We start from the raw sequence: 19722 nt of genomic DNA, 5'->3' as shown, positions 1-19722 counted from the left end.
TCTGTCTGCCACTCTCCTTTCTTATGCTTTCACATGCTCTCTCTTTGACAAGTAAATAAGATCTTTTAAAAATAATAAAATAAAACAATAACATCTTATGTAAAACCCCCCAAATGGCTACTTCATTAGAAATTTCATTTCTTAAAAAAAAAAAAAAATCACCTTTTTTACATAACAAATTGAAATAATCCTTAATATTTGGAAATACTGGGACGCCTGGGTGGCTCAGTGGGTTAAGCCACTGTCTTTGGCTCAGGTCATGATCCCATGATCTCAGGGTTGCAATGGGCTCTCTGCTCAGCGGGGAGCCTGCTTCCTCCTCTCTCTCTGCCTGCCTCTCTGCCTGCTTGTCATCTCTCTCTGTCAAATAAATAAAATCTTTAAAAATATATATATTTGGAAATACTTCAGAGCATTGTATTTTGCAAATTTAATGTCAATGCCCTTAGAAAAGTAGAGCAAGACCAGTTTTAAAGTACACACACACACACACACACTCATAAATTTTGTCTGGAAGCATGACGCAATACAATATATATTTAATAAAACAATGTTCTAATAGAATTTTTTTAAAAGATTTTATTTATTTATTTGTAAGAGAGATAGAGAGAGCGAGTACAGGCAGACAGAGTGGAAGGCAGAGTCAGAGGGAGAAGCAGGCTCCCTGCGGAGCAAGGAGCCCGATGTGGGACTCGATCCCAGGACGCTGGGATCATGACCTGAGCCGAACGCAGCTGCTCAACCAACTGAGCCACCCAGGCGTCCCCTAATAGAATTTTTTATTAACATATAATGTATTATTAGCCACAGGGGTATAGGTCTGTGAATCACGAGGTTTACACACTTCACTGCACTCACCATAGTATATACCCTCCCCAATGCCCATAACTCCACCACCCTCTCCCTCCCCCTCCCCCACAGCCCTCAGTTTGTTTTGTGAGATTGAGAGTCTCTTATGGTTTGTTTCCCTCCCAATCCCATCTTGTTTCATTTATTCTTTTCCTACCCCCAAACCCCCCATGTTGCATCTCCCCTTCCTCATATCTGGGAGATCATATGATAGTTGTCTCTCTCCAATTGACTTATTTTGCTAAGCATAATTCCATCTACATCGTCACAAACAGCAAGATTTCATCTAATAGAATTTCTTATATAATATGAACTTTTCTTTTTAATCAGGTGTACTGTGTCTCCTAAAAAATGCCGTGTAGGGGTGCCTGGGTGGCTCAGTTGGTAGAGCATGTGAGTCTTGATCCCAGGGTCATGAGTTCAAGCGGCATGTAGGGCCTAGAGTTTACTTTAAAAAAATTAAAATGAAATAAAAAATGCTTATAGGGCAGAGTGGCTTTTTATCTTATCACTGACATATACAAAGCAATTGGTTACTTGTAATTACCAACTACATCAAAGAAATATAAACAAAATTTCAATACTCTTACCATTTATTTATTCAAGAATATTTACTGAACATTGAACTATGAGCTAGACACTGCGAAATGGGAAATAACACAGTGAACAAAACTAACAGTCCCAGCACTCTAGTGAGGGGGCAGAAAACTAACAAATGAAAAGGTATGCATATAATGATAAGGGAAGTGGGGAGCATACAAGGTACACCAATCTAGAACTTTTTGTTGGGAAAGAAGAATCACGCCAAAAAAATTAAATAAATAAATAAATCTGAAAATTAAATGAAATTTTCAAAACAAATGTCAATAAACTTGGGGTAAGGGAAAAGAGTCCTTCTCCAGAAAGTAATATATCCCCCAAAATGCTCTCAATTATTTAAAAAAAAAATATCTCACAAAACAAGATATGCCTTTTATGGGGTTCAGGACATGCTACCCCCATATATAGCATGTTGGCATATTGAATAAAGCTGAAGGAATTTGGAAAAAATGACAGAAGGAGGAAGGTCTCTCTGCAGCTCACCCTCTCACCTTTCTTACCTGAAACATTCACAAGACCGCCATATAGAGACGCCTTCTCCCTCTGCCTATTTCTGTTTCTATCATAGAAATTCCCATTTCTCCCCCTGCTTGTGTGCTCTATCTCTGACAAATAAAATCTAAACAAAACAAAACAAAAAAGAAACTGCCATGTAAATAGAGCCCTTCCTGCACCAGGAGAAGGAAGACATTTTTCTTTCTTTCTTTCTTTCTTTTTTTTTTTTTTTTAAAGATTTTATTTATTTATTTGACAGACAGAGATCACAACTAGGCAGATAAGCAGGGTGGGGAGGGGGGGAAGCAGGCACCCCACTGAGCAGACAGCCAGATGTGGGGCTCCATCCCAGGATCCTGGGATCACGACCTGAGCCTGAGCCAAAGGCAGAGGTTTTAACCCACTGAGCCACACAGATGCCCCAAAGGAAGACATTTTCATCACCAGGAATGGAATTTAAGGCCAAGAAGCCTATATAAACAAACCTTGTTAAACTTACCCTTATCTTCCTAGTTACTTCACTATTTAGTACCTCCAGCCCAAATCCCTTTGTCTTGTCAATTTGTCAGAAATGTATTACTTCTTTGTCTAAAAGGTACAAAGCTTCCTGCTCCGGTCACTTCTTCAGGTCAGTTTCATCTTCACACCCAGCCAGGGATCCTAGGAGGGGCAAGGAAAATTTTTTCCTCTCTAACCTCAACTGAAAGAAAAGGACACATATTTCCTACATCTGACAACAAATATTTTCTTAGCTTTTACTGATTCCTCTCTAGCTCCTTTTGAGAATAAACACCACTTGCCTTAATAAGTGAAGATTTCCCTTCCCTAAATCCCACAAAGTCTCATAAATTAAAACTGGAAAAGGTCTGATATCTGTTGACTCATTGTCTGATGTACTTTGGTCTGAATTAATCATAGTGTTTTAACTTTAATGGACATTTGCATTTTAAGCTAAAATATAGAAGGCATCTTTATCTCTAATCCTGAAATAAAAGGCTTTATAATCTCCAATAGAATTTCAGGGGGGCCTACAGAGGGATTTGGGAAGATTAATGAAGAGGACAATTTTTATCTTCATTTGCAATGGAGGCACAGCTTTGTAATCAAAGGGCATGTTCCTAGAGACAGCCAGAACATGAGAACATCCTTAAAGACCCTGAGCACTACTAGCAAGACCACTTCTCCTGGTCCAAGTCAGAGAGAGTCCCTGGCTTGTACTTCCCTGCAACTCCCCAACCCATATCTTATCACCCTCTTCCATGACCCAAATTTACTGCAGTGCTTCAGCTTCCCTTTCCCCATCACTTCCTGCCTTTTTCCTCACAACATACCAGATCCCTGCAATTTCTGGCCTTTGTCCAGTGGCCCAGCTTATAACTATTTTAGTTAATTTAAGACCATTCTAACATCCATTACTCTTGCCAATAATCTGATGTCACTATCTCTAAACCTTTGCTAACCTTTTTCCATTGTGAGCTCTGAAATACTTGCATTTCCCTAATTTTCTCTGGGCCTTTATATTTGCTGTGCTTGCTCCCTCTTTGCCTCTCTACCACCCGATCATCATTCAACATTAACTTAGATACTATTTTCTTTTTCTTTTTTTTTTTTTTAAAGATTTTATGTATTTATTTGACAGAGAGAGATCACAAGTAGACAGAGAAGCAGGCTCCCTGCTGAGCAGAGAGCCCGATGTGGGACTCGATCCCAGGACCCTGAGATCATGACCTGAGCTGAAGGCAGCAGTTTAACCCACTGAGCCACCCAGGTGCCCCAATTTAGATACTATTTTCATGAGAAGTCTTCCCTGGTTATGGTGCCCTCTCCTCAATTCTGGGTTAGTTCCTTACAGTTATGCTCACACTCTAACCTATTTTTGCCCCAAATGTAACACTTATCAGTGAGCATTTTAATTAGTTATCTACCTCTTTCATTTATCTGAAAGACTCTTAAATAGAAAGTAGGAGCCTAGTACTTGATATATAGTAACTGTTTAATAAGCACTCAGGCAATAAATGAATATATATAAACTTTGTGCAATAAAAAACAAATATTTTCTGTAAAGGGCTAAGTAGTAAATATTATAGCTTGTAGGCTCTAAGATCCTATCACAACTATACAATTCTGCTTCCTGAAGGACAGTAGCTAATTCCCACTGGTGGCTTCAGAATATCTCTAAAAGACAAATTTGACATAAGAAAAAAAATGAGTAGAAGGAGTGTGGGTGCAGCTCTGGGCTACAGAACATTACTTGAGGATATATTTACACAGTTGATATACAGTTCTTGCGTAGAGTGATAGTATTTGGGGTGCTTTGGGGGCAGGTCAGTGGACGGAGCTAAAACAGAAAGCATCCTTGGTATGACCACTGCTAGTTCAATTTGTGCATTAAGTTCAAATTACTTATGTTTGCGAGTTTTTACAATTTATAATTTAACCTGGGTTTTCCCCATTTCTAACCTTTCATTTTTGCTACTCAGTCCTACCCAGATCAAATCACTTTCCATTTCCTGTGAACTTGCCTACACACAGTTGAACTCTCAAACTGCATATGTGGGGAGCTGTGGAATTCTCTCCAAAGCAAAAAGGGAAGGACAGAATGAGAGCAATTTGCCTCCATCCCTACCTGACTCTGTAAGTATTATGACTTTAGACATCAGAAAATACATTTAGAGAAACTCTGTCTTCCAACATCTATGTTTGAAATATTTGCAATACACTTCTGAGCAAAATTGTATCCATATATATGGTAGAACTGACACAGTGAAACAAATATGAAAAGCACTTGTTTTGGGGCACCTGCCTGGCTCAAACAGAAGAATGTGTAACTCTTGATCTTGGGGTCATGAGTTCAAGCCCCATGTTGGGTGTAGAGATTACTAAAAACATAAATAAAAAAATAAATTTAGGGGCACCCAGTGGCTTAATTGGTTAAGCATCTGCCTTTGGCTCAGGCCATGATCCTGATTAGGTCAGGATCCTGAGGTCCTGGGATTGAGCTCCACGTTAGGTTCTTTGCTCAGTAGGGAGCTTGTTTCTCCCTCCCTGCTGCTCCCCTGCTTGTGTTCTCTCTCTCTCTCTCTGTGTCAAATAAATAAACAACATTTTTTTAAAAGATAAATTAAAAAAAAAAGAGAAGTACTTGTTTCATTAAAGATATAGATCTACATTACATTAGGTTTCTGATAACATCTTCAGTGTCATAATGGAGTCTATCTCTTAAAAGTTTATTTTTTGAAATATTAGTTTATTTAAAGTAAAACAAATGCAGCATGGCATATACTGTTAGGTGCTTACCCTGTATCTTCTTGCCTTCTTTGTGAATAAGAGAACCCCAGGTTTTTTGAGGGATGGCTATGTACCTAGCTAACAAATTATCTTTCAGCCTCTCTGACAAAGTAAGTTCTATTCATTAGAGTGTTGCATCGAATTTGAGGGATGGCTGCTTAAAGGGAGAGTTGATTCTGCCTGGAGGATCCTCTCATCCTTCTCTCTTCCTGGAAGTAATGGCTTGAGTTTTAGCAGCCATCTTGGACCAAGAGGTTATTTGGATCATGTATAAGATGGTAAAAAAAGAACAGAGGGGCGCCTGGGTGGCTCAGTGGGTTAAGGCTTCTGCCTTCAGCTCAGGTTGTGATCCTGGGGTCCTGGGATTGAGCCCCGCATCGGGTTCTCTGCTTGGCAGGGAGCCTCCTTCCACCTCTCTCTCTCTCTGCCTGCCTCTCTGGCCACTTGTGATCTCTACCTCTCAAATAAATAAATAAAATCTTTAAAAAAAAAAAAGAAAGAAAGAAAAGAAAGAAAGAAAGAAAGAAAGAAAGAAAGAAAGAAAGAAAGAAAAAAGAACAGAAGGAGCCTGAGTCCCTGATGACCATCAAACCACCAAAACAATCTCACTACAGGCCTTGAGGGATGAGAATTTCCAGTTGTAAAAGGAATAATCTCTCTCTCTGATAAACAAAACGTGGCTGCTTCCAAATTTTGGAACTGGCATAGTGGCCTGCCCAGGCCTGCAGGCTTTCTTTCCTTATTAATTAGCAACTTAGAACTGCTTTTTCACTGGGTCAGCAGCAAAAGATGGTACAATAGTCAGGAGCAAGAAGAGATCAGCAGATGAAAACCACTGATTAAAAATGCTAAACCAAGGATGAGGAATCAGACAGCATATGTGAATTTACTTCACTACGCCTTGACCATGTTTCATAGAAACTCTAAGTTCACACTCTGAGATTATCTCATTGCAACCTTTTGAAGATGTTGTAACTCTTTCTCCGAAGGACTTGCTGGCTGTGGTGTAGCCATCATCTAGAACTCATGCACCCATTATCCTTACACAGATGATCCAGAAGGTAGCTCAAATTTCAGATGCTCTTTTTTTTAAAAAAAAAAACAAAACTTTTTATTAACATATAATGTATTATTAGCCCCAGGGGTACAGGTCTATGAACCACCAGGTTTACACTTCACAGCACTCACCATAGCACATACCCTCCCCAATGACCATAACCCCACCACCCTCTCCCTACCCCCCTGCCCCCAGCAACCCTCAGTTTGTTTTGTGAGATTAAGTGTCTTTTATGGTTTGTCTCCCTCCCAATCCTATCTTGTTTCATTTATTCTTCTCCTACCCCTCCAGCACCCCCATGTTGACAGATCCTCTTTGTAGTTGATTCTTTTTGGGGGTTTATAAGTCAACGCTGAACAAGAAAAATTGTTATAAGTTCTTTTTTTTTTTAAGGAAGCAGAATCAGAACTGAAAGTTTCAGCCAATTTCCTCAGAGGCAATCTGGATTACTAAAATAGAATAGCCTGTTGTTCAGCCTATTTGGAAGGTTTCAGCTGCTACTTTTATCATCAGCTGAAGCTTGGATCATAGAAGAGCAGAGGGTAATTGGACGTGTACCTACCTGGCCGAGGTACCCACAGAAAGAGTTCCTTTATGCTCACAACTGTTGAGCAAAAAACAGATGAGGCCAAAGAGGGCTCAGAATAGAGAACATGTGACTCGTGCTCATTGGCAAGCAGCCATTTACACGTCAGTCAAGAATGTTTACACTTCACTCAGAATATTGTCCTCAAATCTGTAGTGTCATTTTTCTTTGGAAAACAAATTAAAAAGAAAATGTCTGTCTTACCTGCCTCTACCTCACGACAGGAACTCTTTCCTCAAACTCTGCCAAATATTTCACTCTTGTCTCAAGGGAGCCCCTTTCCATCCTTTTAATTAGACAGATGACAGAAAACCCGCAGTACATTTGAGGAGCAACTTGAAAATTTAATAAAGGTCTAGATAGGTTCTAGGAAAACCTCCTAGGAACAGTGCAATATTCCTGAGCTAGTAAGAGAGTAGTTAGTAGGGGCACCTGGGTACCTCAGTGGGTTAAAGACTCTGCCTTCGGCTCGGGTCCTGATCCCGGGGTCTTGGGATTGAACCCTGCATCGGGCTCTCTGCTTTGTGGGGAGCCTGCTTCCTCCTCTCTCTGCCTGCCTCTCTGCCTACTTGTAATCTCTGTCAAATAAATAAATAAAATCTTAAAAAAAAAAAACCCACACACAAACTTATAAAAAAGAGAGAGAGAGAGAGTAGTTACTAGAAGGTGGAGAGGAGAGAAAGCTACGTGTAGAGAGCCTCCTGATTATAATAAAGACTTCCTAAAGGAAAATAGCTAACTCGCAGTGACCCTGAGAGAAGGAAGTTGGGATAGAACTTTTCTCCAACCTTTCTCTCCTTCTCTCTGACCTCAAGTGAAAGCCCCTGCCAAAGGCAGCTGCTGAAGCTAGAGGACAAGGAAATCTGTTAATTTTGTTCATAAAACGTCAGCTTTTCTGGCATAAAGCAGGATAGAGATAACTGGAAGATATTCAGCACACCTGTTATTACATTTTTGTTCATGCTGGACTTATCACCTAGAGTGCTGTCACTCTCAATTGTAATATAATCCTCTGGTCTGGGCTATGTCAGTGTATGACCTACTTTTAAATATGGAAATGCCTCTCTCCTCAGCATGTTATCTGTATCACTGGCACAGACACTGAATACATCCTTTATTATCACTTTAAAGTTTCACATGTATATACATATTCCATTTTATTGTAAGCTCTGTGGACCAGAATTTATAAATTAGACTTCTTTTCTGTTTCCACAGCATCTAACACAGTGTTTAGCAAAGAGCAGCTGACAAAAACTGCAATCTTATTAATCCTCTCCCTCTTTTTATCATCACACCCTACTTACTCCTTCATGTTATATCTTCGTATTACTATGTGGACATTCAGCGGTTGGGGTTGGGGGTGGTCACTCAGTCAATATTAGAAAGGACAAGACCTCTAGATGTTAGGATTTTTACGCAAGTGTGTCAGTAGGGGTGTTTCCTGAAGTTGGGCAGTGAACATGCAGCTAGAACCTAGGCTTCTAGGTGTGGACATCTGTGACTCTTCACTTGAGGGTTTTTTGGTCTGCCTGGTTTACCCGTAGGCAGGAGAGGCGAGCCATGCTGGAGAGTTAGCTGTTTTCCCTTTCTCTCACAAGTAGCTCTCAAACAGTGACAGGGAGTTGGTGACTAAAATCACAGCAAACTCACCTACTTGATGAGGGGCCATTCTGAGGTACCTTCTACACAGTTTCCCAGAATTCCTCTGGGGATTGAACCCAGTTGCCCATAGCGGTATTCTGCATGACAAGGCACATTTAATAGCTTCCTTCTCTTTTCTTTCTCATTCCGCCTTTCTGCTGCCCATGCTTCGTGGAGTCTTCTCCCAGATAAAAAAAGTCTGACTTAAATTCTGATCTTCAGGTTCATTTCTAGGGTAGAATGATAAGATACACCAAAGATAGTCAACTCACTCACAGCAGGAATATACAAAGGATGTGCATTGATATAAATTCTCTACCCTGACATTTTTCTTTTCCTTTGCTTTCATGGTATCTAAACATGTTTCTGAACTACTAGAAGAAAATTACAAACACATTTTTAAAAACTAAAAGTAAATGTTAGTGTTATCTTATAAGAGCAACAACATATGCTTATTGTTGAAAATTTGAAAATAATACTACTATTCTAAAATAGTAACTGTTAATGTCTTGCTGTGTATCCTTTGAATCATTTTCTTTACATGAATTAATATTAGTTTTTTAAATTTTTTTTCTCACTTGAGAATATATACTGAATAACTTGTCAGAAAGGACTTATAGGGGTGCCTGTGTGGCTCAGTCGGTTAACCATCTACCTTAGGCTCAGGCCATGACCCTGGGGTCCTGGCAAGCTCCTGCTCAGCGGGGAGCCTGCTTCTCCTTCTCCCTTTGCCTGCCACTCCCCCTGCTTGTGTGCTCTCTCTCTCTCTGTCAAGTAAATATCTTTTTAAAAAAAGTATTTATTTTTAACAACATTGAAAAATTATTATAGACTGTTTCACTATATGGATTTACTATTACTATCCTTTTATTTCTTTTTAATTTTTATTTACTTATTTGAGAGAGAGAGAATGCAAATGAGCACACAAGCTGGTGTGGGTGGGGGGAGAGTTGGGCCAGAAGGAGAAGCAGATTCCCCACTGAGTGCAGAGCCCAAATGCATGACTCTGTCGCACAACCCTGAGAACATGACCTGCATGGAAATCAAGAGTCTGACCCTTAGCCAATGAGCCACCCAGGTGCCCCTATTACTATCCCTTTAACCAAACTTTCATTTTTGATTGTTCTGAGTTTTTTGGTTTTCAAAAAAGACGATTAGGTTGTATAACTTACAGCTAAATCATCAAAATATTTCCCTAAATGTAGGGAATCAGAGGGCATACAAAGTCAAAAGATTTGTGATATCTTAATCTAAGTGGGCCCTAGGAAGGTTTACCAGTGATGATGAGATTGTTTATTTCCCAACAACTTTATCAATCCTATTTTCTTGGTATAGTCCTTGCAAATATTTAATTTTATTTCTTTGATTAATAATAAGGATGAACCAGGCACCTGGGTGGCCCAGTCGGTTAAGCATCTGCCTTCGGCTTAGGTCATGATCCAGGGGTCCTGGGATTAAGCCCTGAGTTGGGCTCCCTGGTCAGTGGGGAGTCTTCTTCTCCCTCTGCCCACCCCCTGCCCCTGCTTATACTCTCGCTCATGTGGTCTCCCAAATAAATAAATAAATAAATAATCTTTAAAAATATAATGACTAACTTTTAATGTTCCTGTTGGTCAGCCTTTTCCTTTTTTAATGACCTGCCTTTTTTCTAGACATAAGGATAGTTATAGGAAGACATTGTTGTCGTACCAACCAAAGGTCGTGCTCTAATGCTCTGTTGCTCAGCTATTCTTCCCTAAGAGCAGACCTGTCTAATAGAGGCCTCTGACATCTCCTTCCCTCAGGTATCTAATGCATGTTGAAGTTTAACCTTATGCTCTGTACCAATGACCACTCACATGAGTCTTTTTTTTTTCCTTAAGTAAGCTCTATGCCCAATGTGGAGCTCAAACCCACACCCTCAAGATCGTAAGTCTCATGACCTACTGACTGGACCAGCCAGGTGCCCCTCACATGAATCTTTCTATAACCTACTGAATCTCTCCATTGGCTCTCCTATCAAAATATTGAATATTTTCATGTTGAGCCCTGACTTCCAATCAGTTACTATTCCCACCTTTCTCAGTGACAACCAAATTCTCTTGGCCTCCAAAATTTGAAATAGGGAATCTGCTATTTAATCTTTTTTCTTTTTTGTACTCAAATCCAATCAAACATGATTATGCAGTTTCTTTGTTCACAAGATCTCATTTTCTCCTAACACATTATCTCTACAACCATTATTCTAATTTAAACCTATCACATTCTGTCAGAATGACTTATCTGAATTCAGAGTTAACAAACCTTTAAATATACAATTAAAAAAAAAGATTTTATTTATTTCTTTGTCAGAGAGACAGAAAGAGAGAGAATGTGCCTGTATATGCATAAGGCTAGCTGCAAGCAGAGGGATAGGGAGAATTAGGCTCCCTGCTGAGCAAGGAGCTAGACGGGGACTGGATCCCAGGACCCTGGGATCATGACCTGAGCTGAAGGCAGACACTTAACAGACTGAGCCACCCAGCCTCAGTGATTTTTATAAATGCAGTGTTTTTTTTTTTTATCATCATAGCCAGCCTGTAGAAGATACTCAGTATTTTTCCATTGTTTATTATTTCATTTGTTTTTTAAGTAGTTTCTACACCCAGTGTGGAGCCCAATGTGGGGCTCATACTCAGGAGGACCCTGAGATCAAGACCTGAGCTGAGATCAAGTGTCAGATGCTTAACCAACTGAGCCACCCAGCTGCTCTGATTTATTAAATACATATATTTCAAAATCACAAGCTAGCCAACAATTTACTGCATTCAGCATTCAACTCTTGAATGGATCAGTACATTTATTTATTTATTTTTAAAGATTTTATTTATTTATTTGAGAGAGAGACAGTGAGAGAGAGCATGAGTGAGGGGAAGGGCAGAGAGAGAAGCAGACTCCCCATGGAGCTGGGAGCCCGATGCGGGACTCGATCCCAGGACTCCAGGATCATGACCTGAGCCGAAGGCAGTTGTCCAACCAACTGAGCCACCCAGGTGTCCCTGGATCAGTACATTTAGAGTGGGATGAGTTTGGGGTCCATGTTGTAGATAGAAAGCTATTTTTAAGGATTTGACCTACTAAATGAAAAAAATGTAAAAATATTCTTGTCTATTTACAACAGCCAAATTATGGAAGCAACCCAAGTGTCCATCGATAGATGAATGGATTAAGAAAATGTTTTATACATACACACAGGAATATTACTCATCATAAAAAAACAGGACTATTACTCAGCCATAAAAAGAATGAAATCTTGTCATTTGCAACAACATGGATGATTCTGGAGGGTATAATGCTAAGTGAAATAAGTCAGTACAAGAAAGACAAATATCATATAATTTCAGTCATATGTAGGATTTAAAAAACAAAACAAACAAAGGGAAAAAAAGGGGGGGAGAAACCAAAAAACCCAGACTTTTAAATACAGAGAACAAACTGCTGGTTATCAGAGGAGTGGTGGGTGGGGGATGGGTGAAATAGGTAAATGGAATTAAGAATACATTTATTGTGAACACGGAGTAATGTATGGAATTGAGTCACTATATTGTATACCTAAAAGTAATATAATAGTGTGTATATACTGGAATTTTAAAAAAAGTAATAAATAAATAAATAAATAGAAAGGTAGACATAAGAGCATGGAGTATAATCCCTACCTTATTTTTTTAATAAAAATTTTATTTATTTATTTGACAGACAGAGATCACAAGTAGGCAGAGAGGCAGGGAGAGAGAGAGGGAAGCAGGCTCCCCGCTGAACAAAGAGCCCAACGTGGGGCTCAATCCCAGGACCCTGAGATCATGACCTGAGCCAAAGGCAGAGGCTTTAACCCAGGGAGCCACCCTGGTGCCCCTAATCCCTATTTTATAGTCCTAGTGATGAGATTGCGAAGCATAGAGCATGTTGTCATTAAAAAGTACTGTTTTACCAGGAAAAAAAATCCGTCTATGTGTCATCCTTTGATATGAATTGGACAAGCTGAATCTTTGCGGGGGAGGTGGGGGTAGTGGGGGAGGCATGGTTTTTATCATTTAATCATCATCTATCATGATCTCTAACTTTAGCGAACCCACGCATTAAAAATTATGTTCTAGGGCGCCTAGGTGGCTCAGTGGGTTAAGCCTCTGCCTTCAGCTCAGGTCATGGTCTCAGGGTGCTGGGATCGAGCCCCCCATTGGGCTCTCTGTTCAGCAGGGAGCCTGCTTCCCCCCTTCTCTCTGCCTGCCTCTCTGCCTGCTTGTAACCTCTTTCTCTGTGTCAAATAAATAAATAAAATCTTTTAAAAAATTATGTTCTGTACTTCATAATGAATATTTAAATATGACCTTAATTGAATATGGAGATGAATGATGTAATACAGTCTTTCTCTTCAAATTGTTCACACCTATCAGCTTCTAATGTATCCCTAGGGAAAAGTCAGAGACCCATTCAACTACTCGGCACCAGAATTAGGCCAAAATTTGTCTCTGGGATAGGTGGAGAGGGAGGTAGAAGGCTCCATTAATAGTTGTAAAGCAGTTGGAGCTCCCTCTGCTGGAATATATTCGTAAAGGAGTAGTAGCGGAGGAAGCCCTCCACCTTCAGGGTGAAAGGAATGGAAACAAAAAGAAACAAATGGCTCTCTCAGTTAGCTTTGATACTAGGGTCAAGGAAAAGTTTAAAACAACAGCAGTCTCTCTTCTAGGGTTTTTAGTAAAATTTGTCACGTTTCCTTCTACTATAGGAATATTTGCCTTATACTAGGAAAAAACATGAACTTGATTTGCTAATAGATACCTTATGGGAGGTAGCTTCAGAGAAGGGCATTGCATCATTTTAGCAGGCTGATGAAAGAAAATGTATACTACATAAATTTAAGTACAATTTAAAATTTAAATGAAAGCTAAGACTTTTTTGGGTAACTTGTGGGAATTGACTTAAATTCTCTGTACCATGTCTCCCCAATTTTAAAGTGAAAATAACACTATCAATCCCAACCACTTTGATAATGGGAGAGCAAATGAGAAGGCAACAGAGGCAAAACGAACTTCTGAGGTCCCACATATTCTCATGGCTAAAATCCCAGCACTGGCTGGTAGCCATGTTCCCAGATGAATAGTGTTGAGTCCCAGGCAATGCGTCAGGCCCTGGTGATGAATAAAGCATGTTCAACAACCTCCCAGAATTCAGTCTTACAGTCTACAGGGGAAGACACTGTAACACAAATAACAACTATTTGTAACACAAATAACAACACTAACACATGGCAAATCCTATAAAGTAAGACAGAATTGGAAAAACATGCAATTTTCTGGAAGATCAGGAAAGACTTCAAAGAAAAGTTGTAATTTCACTGGGACTTGAGGGATGAAGTACTTGCCAGTACATTTTTCTTTCTTAAAGCTGTTTATTTAGCTGTTCTCAGGAGAAACTGTCTTCCAAAAATGTTTTTTTAAAAAACATAATTAGAAGAACAGAAAGTTAGTTTAGTTCTAGTTTCTTTAGTTGGCAGTCCTAACAAACAACTCAGAGATGTAACCATCGGTTAAATAAACAAACTGTTAGACTGAGATAGATACATCAGCACCGACATCAAGAAAAACACTGGCTGATTGATAGGGTGAAACTAATAGAGTAATAGATTGTATTGTTTATATCCTACTTCTGAAAATAATGTCAGGTTTGATAGCTTTTGGTTAGTATATTGAAGATAACACAAAGTTAACATTGATAATAGAAATGAGCTCTGCTTTTGCTCCTCTTGCAGAAACATAAATCCGTGTCGTTAATAATACCTCTTGGAGCCTCAGACACTAAGGATTACATCTTATCTTCCATGCATTTAGCACTGAATGATTTTTCAACAAGCTTGTTTTTTGGGCAGGAAAAAAAAAATGTATAGCTGCAATTGCCTATATTGGAAGAAGAAAAAAGAGCTTAAATCAGTAACCTAACTGAATACATTAAAGAACTAGAAAGCAAAGAGAAAATCAAACTGAAAGTAAGTAGAGGAAAGGAAAAAATAAGTGGGTGGAAATATATGAACTAGAGTATATAAAAACAAAACAGAAAAATCAAAGAAACCTAAAGTTTTTTTTTTTAAAAAGTAGTAACAAGTGACAAAGATTTAATAAGACTGACTAAGATAAAAAGAAGGAAGACTAAAATTGTTAAAATCACAAGTGAAAGCAGGGTGATTACTACCAAACCTACAGAAATAAAAAGTATTACAAAGACATACTATAAACTATTAAATCTTAATTATAGATCTAGATAACTAACCTACATGAATGAACAGATTCCTATAGTTGCCCCAATTTCCCAATTCATTTTATAAGGTATCACTCCAGTACCAACAAAGACAACACAAAGAAGAGAACTATAGATCAATATCCCTTATGAATACAGATACAAAAATCCTCAACAAAATACTGGTGAGCTGAATTCAGCATCATTTTTAAAAGATCATACACCAGGGTATGACTGGGGTATGAGCGGACAGTTCAGTCACTTAAGCATCCCACTCTTGGTTTTGACTCAGGTCACAATCTCAGGGTCATTAGATCAAGCCCCATGTCATTCTCTCTCTCTAAAATAAAATAAATAAATAAAATCTTTAAAAAAAATGATACACCATGACTTAGTGGGATTTATCTCAGGAATGCAAGGATAGTTCAATATATGAAAACCAATCAATTTAATATATTAAAAGTGAAAGGGAAAACAAAAACATGAACATTTTAATACATGTAGAAAAAGACACTTGAGAGAACCTAACAACATTTTATAATAAAAGATACACAACAAACTGGAAATAGAGGAGAACTTTCTCATCTTGAAGAGGGCTATCTATGAAAAACCCACAGCTAACATCATGCTTTTAAAAAAAAAAATTGTTTATTTATTTGAGAGACACAGTGAGTAGGGGAAGGGCAGAGGGAGAAGGAGAGAATATCAAGCAGATCCCCGGCTGAGCAGGGAGCCTGACACAGGGCTGGATCCCATGACCCTGAGATCACGACTAGAATTAAAACCAATAGTGAGACACTCAACCAACTGAGCTACCCGGACACCCCTAATATCATACTTAATAATGAAAGACTAAAAGCTGTCTCCTAAGAGCATGAACAAGACAAGGATGTTCCCTCCTTCTACTTCTAATCAACATTGTACTAGAGGTTTACCCAGGGTAATTAACGAAGAAAAAGAGGTAAAATACATTGGAAATGCATTTTAGAAAGAAGTAAAAGTTACCCTTTTCGTGAATAACTTAATTTTATACATAGAAAATCCTAAGGAATCCACACACACACACACAAAACTATTAGAGCTAATAAATGAGTTCAATATGTTTGCAGGGTACAAGATCAATATACAAAAATTAGTTGGATTTCTATACACTAGCAATGATAGAACTGAAAATGAAATTAAGAAAACAATTCCATTTATAGTAACATCAAAAGAAATATAAGATGTGTACACTGAGAACTATAAAACATTGCTAAATAAGATGAAAAAGACCTAAATAAATAGAATAATCTTATGTTCATAGTTTGGGAGATTTACTGTCAATACCATTAAGATGTCAATACAGAATTGATCCAGAAATTCAATATAATCCCAACTACTGTTTTTGGAGAAATTAACAAGCTGACCTAAAATTCGTATGGAAATGTAAGGCACACAGAGTAGCCAAAACAATCTTAAAAAGAATGAAGTTGGAGGTTTCACACTTCCCAATTTCAAACTTACTCTAAAGTTATGGTAATCAAGACAGTGTAGTACTGGTAGATGGATAGACATACTATCCAGAATGCCAAAGAATGAATTTGGATCTCTGTTTCATATCATACACAAAAATTAACTTAAAATCGATCACATACCTAAATGTAAAAGCTAAAACTATAAATAAAAGACTTAGAAGAAAACCTAGGCATAAATTTTTGTGGCTTTGGATGAGGCAATGGTTTCTGGGCATGATATAAAAAGCATAAATGATAAAAGACAAAATGAAAAATTTTTAAATGGGCTTCCTCAACAATAAAGACGTCTGTGCTTTCAAGGACACCATCAAGAAAGTGAAACAACAGTTCATAGAATGGGAAAAAATATATGCAAGTCATATACTTGATTACAGACTTATAACCAGGATGTATAAAGAATATTTACACCCCAATTTTAAAACCGGCAAAGGACTTGAATAAACATTTCACAAAATACATACAAATGGCTAATAAGCATATGAAAAGATGCTTGATGCCATTGGTCATTCACAAAATTGCAAATCAAAACCACAGTGAGATATCATTTCATACCTACTAGGATGACTATAATCAAAAAGACAAACAATAATGAGTGTTGATGAGAATGTGGAGAAATTGGAAACCTCATATATTGCTAGTGGGACTATAGGACGGTGTGATCATCATGGAAAACAGTTCGGAGGCTCCTCAAAAAAGTTAAAAATAAAGTTATCACATGACATAGCAATTCCACTCTTAAGTATTTATCCAAGAGAACTGAAAACTTGTATATGAATATCCATAACAGCATTATTCATAATAGCCCCAAAGTGGAAACAATGTAAATATCCATCAACTGACGAATGGATAAACAAAATGTGGTATGTCCATACAATGGAGTATTATTTGGCCATAAAAAGAAATGAAGTATTGATGATACATGTTACAACATGGATGAACCTTGAAAATACTATGGTAATAAGTGAAAGAATTGGACACATTAGGGCCATGCATTCTATGATTCCATTTATACAGAATGTCCATAACAGGCAAGTCCATAGAGACCAAAGGTAAATGAGTGACTACAGAGGGTGGGGAGTGGCTGGTAACATGTAGAAATCTCTCTGTGCAGTGATGAAAATGTTCTGGAATTACATCATGGTGATGGTTGTATGGCTTGGTGAATATACCGAAAACCACTGAATTATGTACTTAAAAAATTAAACTCAAAAAGAAAAAATTATAGCCTTAAAAATATTTTAAAACTTTGAAGGCAGTGAATAACAATATTTGATATTGTTATTGCTAACTGTAGTAGCAATACTTGATATATAATATTTGATATATATAATAGTTGAAATGTGATATATATAATACTTGACAACTGTTAATTCTTTTTCTTTTTTTAAGATTTTATTTATTTATTTGACAGACAGAGATCACAAGTAGGCAGAGAGGCAGGCAGAGAGAGAGAGAGAGAGAGAGGGAAGCAGGCTTCCTGCGGAGCAGGGAGCCCGATGCGGGGCTCGATCCCAGGACCCTGAGATCATGACCCGAGCCGAAGGCAGCAGCCCAAACCACTGAGCCACCCAGGCGCCCCGACAACTGTTAATTCTTGATAGCACTATTATTAGTGTTCAAAATCCATTAGAGCGATTAACTCAGTTTTGTCCTCATTACAAACCTATGATATATTCCCATTACTATCTCCAGTTTTTAGAGGAGAAAATCTGAACTCAGAGAGATTAAGTGTCCTGCCTAAGGTCACACAATTAAGAAAGACACAGAGCTGGGATTCAAACCCAAGCAGTCTGACATGAAAGTCCCTTCAGTAAGTACATTTGTTTGGCTTGTCAATGTGATTATGCCACAGAGTTCCTAAGGAACTGGTAAACAGGAAATAATTTTATAAAAAATAATTCATGGTGACAAAAATTCCTGTGTCTTCTAGAGGATACTGGGAAATTGAATCTTTTTAAAATTTAAAAAAATTTTTTGATTTTTCAAAAGATTTTATTTATTTATTTGACAGAGATAGACATAGCGAGAGAGGCACAGCAGAGGGAGTGGGAGAGGGAGAAGCAGGCTTCCTACAGAGCAGGGAACCTGAGGCAGGACTCGATCCCAGGACTCTGGGATCATGATCTGAGCTGAAGGCAGACGCTCAATGACGGAGCCACCCAGGCGCCCCGGGAAATGTAACCTTTATAAAGAGAAGAATAAAACAATTTCTTATTAATTAGCCGGGTATAGGAAAGGCCCTTTCCTGACGCTTACATTTCAGATGTGATTGGCAGCATGCAAATCCAAAAGCTTTCATATTCATTCTCTTTGAGAGGTGTGTTTTACTAACTCCTTGAGAATTAGAAATATTCCCTTTTTTTCAAAGTGGAGTCTGGAAAAAACAGGATGGGGCATTTAGCCCTCATAATTAACAAGGGCCGAGTTTCTTTTAATGTTGCCAACTCAAGCAGACTCAGTGAGGCTTGTGCTACAAACTGCTGTGAACAGTGGGGTTCAGTTCATGCTGGTGAGTCTGGCCGAGGTCCACTTTGTCTCTGCACAGAGGGGAGTACTTCAGAGCCAGCGAGGGCTGGTTCTTGGCCATGCCAAGATTCATCTGCTGTACGTTCACTCATGTTCATTATCGAGAATCCTGAAATGAAAGTCGTCTCTTAATCCCAAAGAGAGCTGTTTGGTAGGAAATGTCCACATCCAGTGTAGTTGCTGATAATCTCGAAAACAGGAAAATCTTCATGCTGAGTCATGCATGAAGTCATGGCTGAGGGACACAAGATTAAGAGCAGTGTCTAAATGCTGGAAATGGCAATGATTCCCCTGGTTCCACTTTCGCCCCCATGATCCACTGTCCACACGGTAGCTAGAAGGAGGCTAGATAAAATCGAGATCACATTTTGTGGGGTTTTCCACAGCACTGAAAACCCCAAGTTCTCACCATGGCCCATGAATCCCTTTGTATGCTTGTGAATCTGAGCCCGTCTCCTATTTTGCTTTCCTCAACAACAGACTGCCAAGAAAGTGTTGAAGGTAGAACCATAAGTTTCAAGAAACTCAAGAGACCTAGGAGCCACATGCAAAGTGTGAATTCTGATTGGATTCTGAATCGAACAAAACAACTATAAAAGAATTATGAGGCAAAAGGAGTAACTTGAACATGGATTGGATATTTGTATTAAGAATTATTGTTCATTTTTAAAGCGTCATAATGGTATTGCAATTATGGGTTCTTCTTGTTGTTGTTGTTTTAACAACAGCCCCTGCCTTTAGGAATACATCCTAAAATCCAGGTGAAACAACAGGGTATATGGACTTTGCTTAAAAATAATCTGATGAGCGAGGGGAGGAGTGAGCAGGTATAAATAAAATGAGGTTGGCTACAAGGAGATAATTACTGACGATGGACGATGAGTATTTGGCAATTTATTATACGGTTCCTAAATATCTCT

At 38.5% G+C, this 19722-nt stretch overlaps 1 protein-coding gene across 2 annotated transcripts in view; it reads right to left on the bottom strand.

Annotated features, from left to right (window-relative positions):
- Positions 1 to 17679: 17679 nt before the first annotated feature.
- The window catches only part of LOC309862617 (uncharacterized protein), a 39166-nt gene continuing 37123 nt past the window's right edge, over positions 17680 to 19722 (bottom strand). For both annotated transcript variants that reach the window (XM_082726669.1, XM_082726670.1), the window contains one exon: positions 17680 to 19147. In XM_082726669.1, coding sequence (XP_082582795.1) covers positions 19010 to 19147 — 138 coding nt within the window. In that variant the 3' untranslated portion in view covers positions 17680 to 19009. The remainder of the gene's footprint in view (positions 19148 to 19722) is intronic.

The sequence above is a fragment of the Mustela nivalis genome, assembly GCF_964662115.1.
Source record: "Mustela nivalis genome assembly, chromosome: 4".
NCBI classification, from domain to species: Eukaryota; Metazoa; Chordata; class Mammalia; order Carnivora; family Mustelidae; genus Mustela; species Mustela nivalis.
Note: the sequence above shows the minus strand (reverse complement) of the source record. Positions and strands in the feature narration are given on the sequence as shown.